The following is an 11,766-nucleotide window of genomic DNA, read 5'->3' on the forward strand; positions in this document are numbered from 1 at the left end:
AATAATATAAGAAACATGAGACAATAACTTGAAAATAAACTCGTTTGGGAAGCTTAGAAAAACGTTTTTGGGAAATTAACTTCATCTACTAAAGTGGTCTAAAAATTATGAGTTAGTAATCATTTGAAAGATCTTTGAGTCTACATTCCAACAAAACAAGAATCAACTCATTTGGAGTTCGGTGGAGAAAGTTATGAGCAAAACAACCAGCAAAGGTCAGAACTGGTAGAAATATATAAAACGTTAACTTTAAGGATTTAACTGCACCTACTCAAATGTTCAAAAATTATAAATTAGTAGTCATTGGAAATATTTTTAAGTCTATTTTCTAATAAAAAAAGAATCACATCATTTGGAGGTTTGTGGAAAAGGTTATGATTAAAATAGTCAGCAAAGGTCAAAGTTGACAGCGTGTTATCTTATACCTATATCTTTCCCTCTTGTTGACAGATGTATTATTTATTGAAAATGCCTTTTAAAATTTGTGCATTGTAACAACATTAGAGGACATATTTCTTAATTAATAAAATGAAAATTTTTCCTATGAGACTCCGAGAAGGAGTGTTACAACAATGGTCATGCACCTCACCTCAGTTGGAGAAAACCATCTAAATGAACATTTTTTTTGAAGAAATCAATTACCTAACCTCATTATTGGTGCAGGGAGCACACCCAATAACATTGAACTCACTCACCCATCTCAAAAAATGAAAAATTCAACAAAAATAGAGCAATAACCAACAAGGGGAGTAATGTTCATCTAGCTGGGGAGTACAGTTGAAGTTTTTGTACAAATGACCCTTTTTCCTCTGGTAATCGATTACAAGACCCCTGTAATCGATTACCAGTGGTTGATTTCTGATTTGTACGAAAAGTTACACGTTACTCCCAAGTTGGGAGAACTTGACTCCCCAAAGTCGTTTTTGTGTCCTTATAAGTGATTTTTTTTATTTTTTTTGCATGGATGACTCACGTTGCTCATCATTGATGGTATCAAGTGCATCAAAACATAGTTTGGCCCACTCAATTGTGGATGAAACACATGTTGCTCATCATTGATGGTGTCAAGTGTATCAAAACACAGTTTCCCCACTCAATTGTGGAGGAAAAAACTCCTATAGGTGTTTGAACCAAGGTAGTTCAAGTTTATGACGATTTTTGCACAACTCGTAGAGCAAGAACTTATTAATTTCCGCAATCAATTTGATCGACAACCACCTTCTTAGATTACATTTCATTGTATACTGTTATCTACCTTTTCATTTCAAAACTTATTGTTTCGTGAACTGTTGTTACGTTTTTTTATTAATGTATGTGCGTTTTAATATTGTTATAATTTTTCATTACTCAATACCCTTCATTATTCCTTTTATATTTGTTTAATATTGAAGTATTCCAACTTGAAGTGTTCCATTAATGATCCATCCACAAAACCTTCAAAAGACAGTCATAACGAATCCAAAATATTCATGGGGAGTGCTTAAGCCACGTCTGGGTAGCACTCTTCAACTTTCGGTACAAAAGGGGATTTTTCTACTGGTAAGCGATTACCAGCTCCCTATAATCAATTAGAACAACATCAGTCCTGTGTCAATGGTGCAGGAACTCACCTCTCAACCTAGAAACACCTTAACTTGGTCTTCCATCCACATAGGACTGACCTAACTTGAAATTTCTTGTTGTGGACACCTTCAACCATGGCCAACAGGGATAATCAATCCACACAACATTGAAAACACACTCGTAAGGACCCCTCGGGAGTGCTTAAGCCATGTCTGGGTAGCACTCTTCAACTTTTGGTACAAAAGGGGATTTTTCTAAAAACCATCCAAATTGCGTCTTCGAAATAATGGACTTGTGCTCCTCACTCCAAATTCCATTCAAAGTAGCAATACATTTCGTTTCAATGAATGACGAACAAACAACTGCAAAAAAAAATAATATTTGTTGGTACAAATAACCAATAAAAGTCACAACCCAAAAGCAAAAACCAGCAAAATGAGCAACAAAGGCCAAAAGCAAAAACCCAACCCCAAAATACGAATACAGAAAGGGAAAAAGTTCATACCTTGTTAGAATAACCAATGTCAATGGACGAACCCATTGCACAAAAAAAGCTCAAAACTTCGACAAAATCGACACCAAACGAGACATTTTCAACATACCAACCATAGAGATTGTTGAACGTATATTTTCGAAATCACAAACTCGAGAGAGAAAGAGAGACTTCGAGGCGAGCGATGACGAAACTTCCTCAACGTCCAGAGAGATTGCTCAACGACAACTTCGAGGCCTTCACCAAATGGAGAGAAAGAAGTTCAAATGAAAACTGAAAACCTAAAATGGAGAGAGGAGAGAGTGTTTCAGAAGAAGGAGAGAGTGCTGATAGGAAGGAGGGTGGTTTCAGAATAAGCAAATGTCCAACCCTGACCCCTTTTCCAAATCAATTTTTTTTAAAAAAAAATTTTCAAAATGGGTCAATACAACGTTGACACTGGCTTTGTCAAAACGTTGTTAAATTCGCGTTGTCAACATATCGCGATCCGTGTGAGAGAGTAAAAATGAGGTAGGGATTTAGGATTGTAAAAGAAGTAAATAAATATTGTTAAAGTATAAAAGGGTACTCTTATAATTAAATTTTTTTTTTGGGAGGTTTGGAGAGGTGCACAGAGCATTTGATGATGGTGGAGGGAACAACTACCTTGCGTAAATCAGATTTAGAGTTCACTTGTATTAGATTTAAGATTTTAGAATTAATAATTAATAGTAATTTAAAGAAATCCTAATCAATTATAATTAAAAAATTTAATTAGGATTAATAAGAAACCCTCATCCTTAAATAATTACACTTAAGGAAACTTTTGTTCTCCCTATATTCTTCTAACGTTTTTTTTTTCTCTTTTTATTTAAAGTTATTAAAATTCAAAGAATGTTTTTTAAATTAAAAATCATTTGAGTCTACCTAATGAAGTCTATGTCCATATAATTATTTAAGTTCAAAGTATGCGTTTCACATTAAACGTCATCCACAAAATTTTAATGATAGAGGCTTTATTGATTCAATTTCATGTAAAAGTGAACCAAATTCAACTCTTTGGGACCTAATTGACACAAACATGCATTATACCTCGTAATCAATTAAACCAATAAGTTTTTTTTAAAAAGACAATAATATTCAGAAATTGAGAAAAAAAGAAGCAAATTTTAATAGAAAAAATAAATTATTGAATGTATTTTTTTCCCCTTCAATTAGCACCATTCCTCTCTTCGAATTTAAGTTGATAAGATAAGGTTCAGTTTGGCGGTGGTCTTCATCTCGGCCATGGCCGAAGCTTCAACAATCACCTTCTTTTCCACTCTCGTTCCCCCTTTCCAACCCAACATCCAGGTGTCTCACCGTCCCCTGAGTTTCCCACGGAAGGCCCAGGTTCGATGCTCAGTGTCCGCCGGTGCGACTCCCCAGAATACGGTGGCTTGGGGCTGCGAGATTGAGTCGCTGGAGAGTGCGTCGGCATTGCAGAATTGGCTGTCGAAATCGGGTCTTCCACCGCAGAAGATGGGGATAGATAGGGTGGAGGTGGGAGAGAGAGGACTTGTGGCTTTGAAGAACATAAGGAAAGGGGAGAAGCTGCTCTTTGTGCCTCCCTCTCTTGTCATCACTCCCAATTCAGTAACCTCTCTTTCCCATTCATTCAACTTTTTTCAATTCAAATTTGTCGGTACGTTCACTAGTAATCTTGGTTTTCACCATCACCATTGTTTAACCTTTTTTATTTAAATTTGTTGGTACATTCGCTAGTAATTTTGGTTGTTATCATCAATATTGTTTAACCTTTTTTATTTGAATGTGGGGGTACATTACTAGCAATCTTTGGTTGTTACCAATTGTTTAACCTTTTTTATTCAAATTTGTTGGTACCTACTCTGTAAACCTTACTTGTTACCATCACTATTTTGTTTATTCAATCGTGTAGTATTTGTTTTCGTAAGTAGTCTTGTTTTACAAATAAAATGAAAAAAAAAAAGTCGATTTAAAATATGAAGTTATATAGATTTAGCATTTAGTTTCTAAACTTTAGAAGTGATTCATTTTGGTCTCTCTATGGGTCTGGCTGGACGGACTTAGACAAGTTTCTCCTTAAACACTTCTAGAGGAGAAAATAAATAAATAAATAAATACATACATATATATATATATATATATATATATATATATATATATATATATATATATATATAAAAGCTAATTTTACCCTATAGAGAAGCTAATTTCAATTTTTCTTCCTTGAAAGTGCTTATGGAAAAGTTTGTCTAAACTCGTTAGTCTCTATATTTAACATTTTTAATCTTTTTAAGTCCGTATTGTCAAACTCAGCCACTAAAGATATTAAAAGTAGTATGTATAGAAACTAAAAAGAGATTATTTTTAAGCATACAGTCTAAAAGATTATTTACTTAACTATAGGAGTAACAAGAGTAATTAAACAAAAAAGAAAAGTCTTAGTGGCTGAAGGTGTGCAAAGGTATGGGGGGAGTCATTATATGCAGTCTTACAGCAGCTGTTTTTGAATTTGAACCAATGACCAATTAGCCACTAAGGTGAGGTGCAATTTTACTGTTGTGCCACGCTTGCCCTCTTGAAATTATCCATATATAATAATGATATTTAACAATAAGTAAAAAGAGTATGTAATAATTGGTAAAGAGTATGTACAGTATCATATATCACAAACATCTAAAAGTATGGTCGCTTTAACCATAATTGTCTTACAATAAGTCATAGTAACGATGACTTCTAATTGATTAACAATGTATAAAAATTTAACTCTAACAATTTCAACAAAGCTTTAAAAAGAAATCTTTCACAAGTGTTGGGATATTAAATAAAGATATCTTAGTATGAATATATCGATGTTTTTATATCAATTAACTTCTCCCTAATTTGAGTGCATTAATCTTAGATGTCAATAGATATGTAACAGTTGTAGCTAGTTATTTGGATAGAACTCCGATAAAATTGTTTGCCAATCAAAGTTTCCTTAGTGGTAAATTTCATCTCAGTAATTAAAATTGGTGTACTTTGTGTGGCCAATTTTTGTTGAAGAGCAGTGCCACAGTATTATGGTACTGTATTTGCATTTTATCCCAATTATATTGTCAGTGTCAACAGCACTACTAAGTTCAAAGTTCTCGCTAAAGTTTGATACCCTATGAATATAAAGAACAATCTTAGTTGATTTGCAGTGCTTGTTATTTTTATGTCTGCTGTTCACTGAAATATTGTTTTTACTGATATTGGAAATGGAAACTTTTTAAAACTTGGTTGGTTCAGTATAGGAATCTAGTTAAGGTACTTTCCAATGCATCTGATTGGTGTGTGTTCCGGTTGTTAGGAATGGAGTTGCCCTGAAGCTGGTGAGGTATTGAAAAGAAATTCAGTGCCAGATTGGCCTTTGCTTGCAACTTACCTCATAAGTGAAGCTAGCCTCATGGAATCTTCAAGATGGAGCAATTATATATCAGCCTTACCTCGTCAACCTTACTCGCTTCTTTACTGGTAGCTGAACTGTTCTTATCTTTTTAGAGCTTGTTTGAGAAGGATGAGAGAAATGAATATTAATGAGTGAGAAATGGAAGTTAGGGTTTGAAATATTTTATAACTTTGCTGAGGACAATATGTTAGAAATAGAAATGAGGAGATTTCTTAACAATAATTTCTCCAATCTAAAACCTATCCGAAAATGAAATTAAGGTGAAGACAATTAGAGCATAGCGTGTTTAAAACCCTTCTAAAAGTATTATTTTGATTTCAATGTACAATTGTATGTGGTTTATACATCACTGTTTTTTTTTTCATTCTCCTCTAATAAGACTTTGAGGGTTTATGAATGGAGGAAAGAAGTCAAAAATAAGACAGTCGTTAGGGGACTTTTGGAAGCCGTTAGGAGGTTGGTTGTTTGTTTGGTTCGGGTAAGGGTTAGCTTTAAAAGGGGAAGGGAATGTCTGGGGGCAGACATGTTGTTTCGTTGTTTCTTAGAGACAGGACCAGTGTACCTTATGTGTAGGGAGAGGGCTTCCTTGGAAGTGTTCGAGTTGTATTCTTTGTATTCTTTGTCATCAAGAATAATAATACAGACTATTCAGTGTTTCTCTGTGTCAGAGAGTGTGTGTTTGGTGTTTTCTGGTGTGAATTCTGGATTTCTTGTTCCAAGAAATCTAACATCCTTTCTTACATCTTTACCAGTGGAGTATTTATGTCATTTCAGGTCACAAGCAGAGCTAGATCGCTACTTGGAAGCTTCGCAGATTAGGGAGAGAGCAACTGAAAGGATTAATAATGTTATTGGAACGTATGGACCAATTGTTTGTACCTTTTATTTGTTCTGGGATTTATTTTCGGCCACCTCTCTTTTTGGTAGTTAGCCTCATTCTAATGTGTTTTTTTTTATTGAATATTCCTGTCTCTTCCCATAATCATTTCCCTTTTCTTCTCTAGATACAATGATTTGAGGCTCAGAATATTTTCCAAATACCCTGATTTATTCCCTGATGAGGTGATTATCTTACATTAAACAGTGTGGACAGTTAATAGTTCAGGAAAACCGATCTACAGTAACATACTGGTTATCTAAATATGTTATACATGTAACTTTCAGGTGTTCAACATTGAGTCCTTCAAATGGTCGTTCGGTATTCTTTTCTCGCGCTTGGTGAGTCAACCGGGTAGATGAAATGAAACCAAATTAAATTTCATTCTCTTCCTCTTCTACACAATACAATTACGGTTACTGAGAATTTCCATATTTTCTATATAACTTCCATGCCCAGACTATGCCATATGAGTTCATACAGAGATGATTTTGAAAGAAAGTTGAGATCCAAAACTAAACAAATGCTGAAATGTCTCAGGTCTGAAATAACTTTTCCAAAAGTTGCAACATTTGAAAAGTAATCACTGGGAGAATAAATAATTTTATGTGCAATATTTGTTCAATTCAAAACTGACTATATTATTTTCGGCCTTTTATGTAATCTATTTTAATCAATTAATTTGTGGTTACTTGGTTGTGTTGTTTCATAGTTAAAACAAATGGTTGTTTGCTGGAACATATCATTCATATTCTTTTGTACCATGCAGGTTCGGTTACCCTCAATGGATGGACAGGTTGCATTGGTTCCTTGGGCAGATATGCTAAATCATAGCTGTGAGGTATGTTGTTTCCCAAAAATTATATAGATTCCTCAAACTTCTTCCTTAGGATGTTTAATGATGATTTGTTTTAACTGATCCAGGTGGAGACATTTTTGGATTATGACAAACAATCAAAGGGAATTGTCTTCACGACAGATCGGCCCTATCAACCAGGTGAGCAGGTAAACATAAATTGGCAGATTTGAATTTGTTAAACTAGATAAACTTTTTGGTAAAACAATAGCCCAAGTAAATGGATACAAATTCCTTGTTCCTTGAAAAGGTGCACTGTGCTACATGCACGAGTAAAACAATTAAGCCTCTGCAGTTTGCAATATTTCCTCAAAAGTAAAATATGAATTGATTGAAGCTGTAGAAGTTATTTGATTTAAATTTATAGATTGCAATTGATTGCCTGCATCAAATTACACAGGTGTTTATTTCATATGGAAAAAAATCAAATGGGGAGCTTTTGCTATCTTATGGATTTGTTCCGAAGGAAGGTGGCAATCCCAGTGATTCAGTTGAGTTGTCACTGTCACTAAAGAAATCCGATGCATCCTACAAGGAGAAGTTAGAACTGTTGAAAAAATATGGATTATCAGCGTGAGTACCTAAAATTACATAATTATACCTATACGTATAAGGATGATGTTCCTTGCCTTCTGATCTTGTAAAATTATTTTCTTAAGCATTCTATTTTATACCTTAATAGAAGTCTATCAAAACATTCACTGAAAATTTTGTATCAATTGCAATTTTTCAACACTTGTTGATTTCACTCAGGACTGAGGTATTTCCAATATATAATTTTCCAAGATGTTGAAACTATCATAAAATTCGTATTTTTTATCTTTTTAGCATGTGAGTTACTTTGTAGAAGTGTCCATGCTTCAAAACGGCTATGGCCGATTGTTGCAAACCTTTTTTCCTGATTCAATTAGGACGTCATTTTTCAGATGGGAGACATTAATATTTCTTTCTGGTCCGGTATGCCCTTGAGATAGCTTTCTGAGATACACTTGTAACTGAACCGGGTACTAACTTCTTTGTTTTATTGTTATCAGATCTCAGTGTTTTCCTATACAGATAACTGGTTGGCCATTGGAATTAATGGCTTATGCTTATTTAGCTGTCAGTTCTTCAAGCATGGCAGAAAATTTTGAAGAGGTCTGATACTAAAAATCTGAGAGAATTTTCTTTAGATGTTGTATAACCCTATGAGTGATTCTTTTAACAGATGGCTGCTGCAGCATCAAATAGTACCATCTCCAAGAAGGATTTGAGATATCCTGAAATAGAGGAGCAAGCATTGCAATTCATACTAGACAGCTGTGAAGCAAGCATATCAAAATACAACAAGTTCTTGCAGGCAAGGAAACACTTTAACAAGGAAGCTTAATGTCCTTTTATAGTCATAGTTTAAAACGCTCATTTATCAAGTTACATCAAATTAGTTAATCCTATCCCTTTCCCTTTTACCTGCATGGCAATCAAAATTATCATAAATGGGCTTCGAATATGTTTTGTTGCAGGCAAGTGGATCACTGGATTTAGATGTGACTTCTCCTAAACAACTCAATAGAAGGCTTTTTCTGAAACAGCTAGCTGTGGACTTGTGTAATAGCGAGCGAAGGATATTATTTCGTGCTCAATATGTAAGTTTATATGCTTACATTTTAAAATTTCTCCATCCCTTAATCCATATCACTACAGCTTTTTTAAAACTAAAAGGATAGGCCCTGGTAGTATTATAGCTTCGTTGTTTCTAATCACTCGTAGTTTGTTTGATGTACAAACGTTTTGTTAGACAGTTAAAGGTTTACGTGAGGAGGAATAAGAGGGGAGAGAATTAGAGGCAGGAAAAGGTGGTTAGTTTGTTAGAAGAGAGAGAGAGTATAAATAATAAACAGAATGGGGGAGAGACCATATCAGATATTTTTGTTTTGGTTTAGACTGGACCTCTGGCCAGTGGAGGAAGGGAGGCTTCCTTGGGGAACATTTACTTGTTTTTCTTCTTGATATACATTACAGATTCAATAATATACATACACATACTTTCATCTTTTGCTGTTTGGAGGATTATTGTGAGAAGAGTGTGTTCTGTTTGATCTCCTCAACAAAGAAACCTAACACGTTTCTTCTTCACTTTTAAAAAGAAAATGAAGAGGGTTCAGAAGTGAACAAATTAAATTGTAAATTACGGAAGCTTATAAAAAAATATATGTACTGTATGTTATTCTAACAAAATTTAGGAAGGAGGGACCGGGGTCCACACTTACCTAGTAATGCATTTGTTGCAACTCTTAATTTTGGTCAGGGCTTACTTCAACCGTATAAAACCAATTTTTAAGGTGAAATTTGTCTCCCATTTATATGTTTTAATTGATCACATTTCTAGTCAAGATTTCCAGCACTTCTCTCACACTCTAGAGATTGAACACGTTAAGGATAAAGTTTTACAGGATTGAATATCTATGAGGGTCCAATAACATCCTAATAGCAATATGGTGAAAATATAGCATATAAGTGAAAGAAAAACCTCTTACAAACCTGTTTTGGATAGTTGAGTTAAATCTAAACCCAAATCCAAAATGTAAGAATGACTATGATGGGTGCATACACTTGAATATTGTCAAGCATATAAGTTTATACATTTGTCTGAAAAATGAAGCATTGAAATACAAGGATGAAATAATACCAAAAGTAAATAATAGACCTCCAAGTCCAAATTAGGTTGGTACTTTCTTTTGTAACTTCACAACTCAACAAAGGTAACATACGACTCTTTCACAATATAATACATGCTGTGCACTAATTCTGGATGCCTTTTAATAATGATTGCAGATACTCAGAAGAAAACTGAGAGACATGAGGGCTGGTGAGTTAAGAGCCCTAACAATATTCAACGGTTTCCGGAAATTTTTCCAATGAGGACATTCACTGGTGCATCAGTTTCTGCCCTAATTATCCCTTGCTTTCCTTTGTTTTTTGAAATAAAATCTCTCACCCTTGAGCATGATGAACTTTGGTATCACCTAATTGAGAAAAACAGGTCCAGTCTTCAATATCTATTGATCAATATTGGAAAAGCAAGAGATGAAATAGAAAAGGGGAGGAATGATTGTAAAATAGGCTTGTGTATCTATTGATCCAAATACTTTCTTTCTTTTTCCTTCGTTGTTTGTATTTTCAATGTAAAAAACTTATTTTTACCAGATTATGTTTTTCCTACGTGGGGTCGAATTTAGGATGTAGCCTCCCTTTGGATCAAGTGATGGAAAATGGGAGACTAGAAAAGGAAAGAAAAGAAGAAAAATAGAATATAATGTGAAATTATTTAGATTAGGAAAAAATAGTAAACAAAAATGAAGAATGAGTAAAATTTTTGTAATTGTAATTGATTTAAAAAAAATGAAATTGTTAATTATTTCTTATTTAAACAATTACTATAGTACTCCTATCATAACAATTAAAAGGGGTTAAATATGATACAGGATAAGTAATCACTTGCTATGCATACAGACTGATGAAATACAATAGAAGGTCTTAAAGAAACATAGATCATGAAATACAATCGAAGGTCTTAAAGAAACATAGATCATGAAATACAATAATAACACTTAACCAAATAGGAATGGGGACATTAATTCATATATATGAAGAAAGTGGTATTCACAATTGTAAAAGTTTAATAAAATCCACCTTTCGGCCATCGAAGATTTAACAATTACGGAAAAACAACGACTTCAAATTGAAGCAATCCAAGTTTTAAACAAAAGCTAAATAATTTTTTTTATTCCAAATTATTTTAAAAAATTGTTTTTAGTTTCTAAGCTAAATATATTTTATCTCTTCATTTTGGGAAAGTAATTTAAAATATCTCTTTAGCAAATGACACATTAAGTGATTATTATGTGACAAATTTATAATACAACCTTTATATATTGTTTGTTGGATATATCAGCAAGAGAAATTATGTTGGTATTGGTGGATAAAAGCCGACATAAATACGAACAAAATTTTTTGAGACATGTAGATTCATTATCCTTAAAGACTTATTTACGGGGTATTGCACAAGTTTCTCAAGATACAACAGGAACTTCACAGACTTTATGAGGATATCATAACTAGCAATGATCTCTATAAAGAGAATAAAATAAATCCAAAATATGTTTAGGGAAAGCAGAAAAGAGAAAGAATGAAACTAAGAAAAGAGAGAATGAGAGAATAATTGTTTCTTATAATCTTTTAGGAATGAAAGAAAGGCTCTATTTAAAGAGCTAGGAGTGAGCCAACGTGCCCACTAAACCAGGAAAATATCTTGTGGCTTAAGGAAGAATTCAACAACTCAATCCCTAGCCTTGCGGGAAGAGAAAAATAAAAAATACAATCCTTGCGGAAGAAACAGAATGAGAATCTTGCTGAACAACATCAACTTTCTGGATACAAGATATTTTGCAATATTATATTCAAATTTTATAACAATCTCCCACATATTACAAAAGATAAGAGACAATTATTGAAAGGAAGAAAAGAAGAAAAAAAATCCTAGGTTTTATAAGATGTAATAC

At 33.5% G+C, this 11,766-nt stretch overlaps 1 protein-coding gene across 1 annotated transcript; it reads left to right on the top strand.

Moving 5' to 3' along the window:
* The first annotated feature begins 3,246 nt into the window (after nt 1-3,246).
* LOC124838187 (Rubisco methyltransferase family protein) lies at nt 3,247-10,410 on the top strand. Its single transcript, XM_047313722.2, has 12 exons — nt 3,247-3,670; nt 5,394-5,557; nt 6,267-6,350; nt 6,497-6,554; nt 6,657-6,710; nt 7,139-7,210; nt 7,294-7,374; nt 7,626-7,798; nt 8,260-8,362; nt 8,433-8,564; nt 8,728-8,850; nt 10,040-10,410. Exons 1-12 carry the CDS (start codon nt 3,323-3,325, stop codon nt 10,124-10,126), a joined length of 1,479 nt encoding a protein of 492 aa, XP_047169678.1. The 5' UTR covers nt 3,247-3,322; the 3' UTR covers nt 10,127-10,410.
* The last annotated feature ends 1,356 nt before the right edge of the window (nt 10,411-11,766 follow it).

Source organism: Vigna umbellata, chromosome 7, assembly GCF_029865625.1.
Source record: "Vigna umbellata cultivar VRB3 chromosome 7, Vumbellata_1.0, whole genome shotgun sequence".
NCBI classification, from domain to species: Eukaryota; Viridiplantae; Streptophyta; class Magnoliopsida; order Fabales; family Fabaceae; genus Vigna; species Vigna umbellata.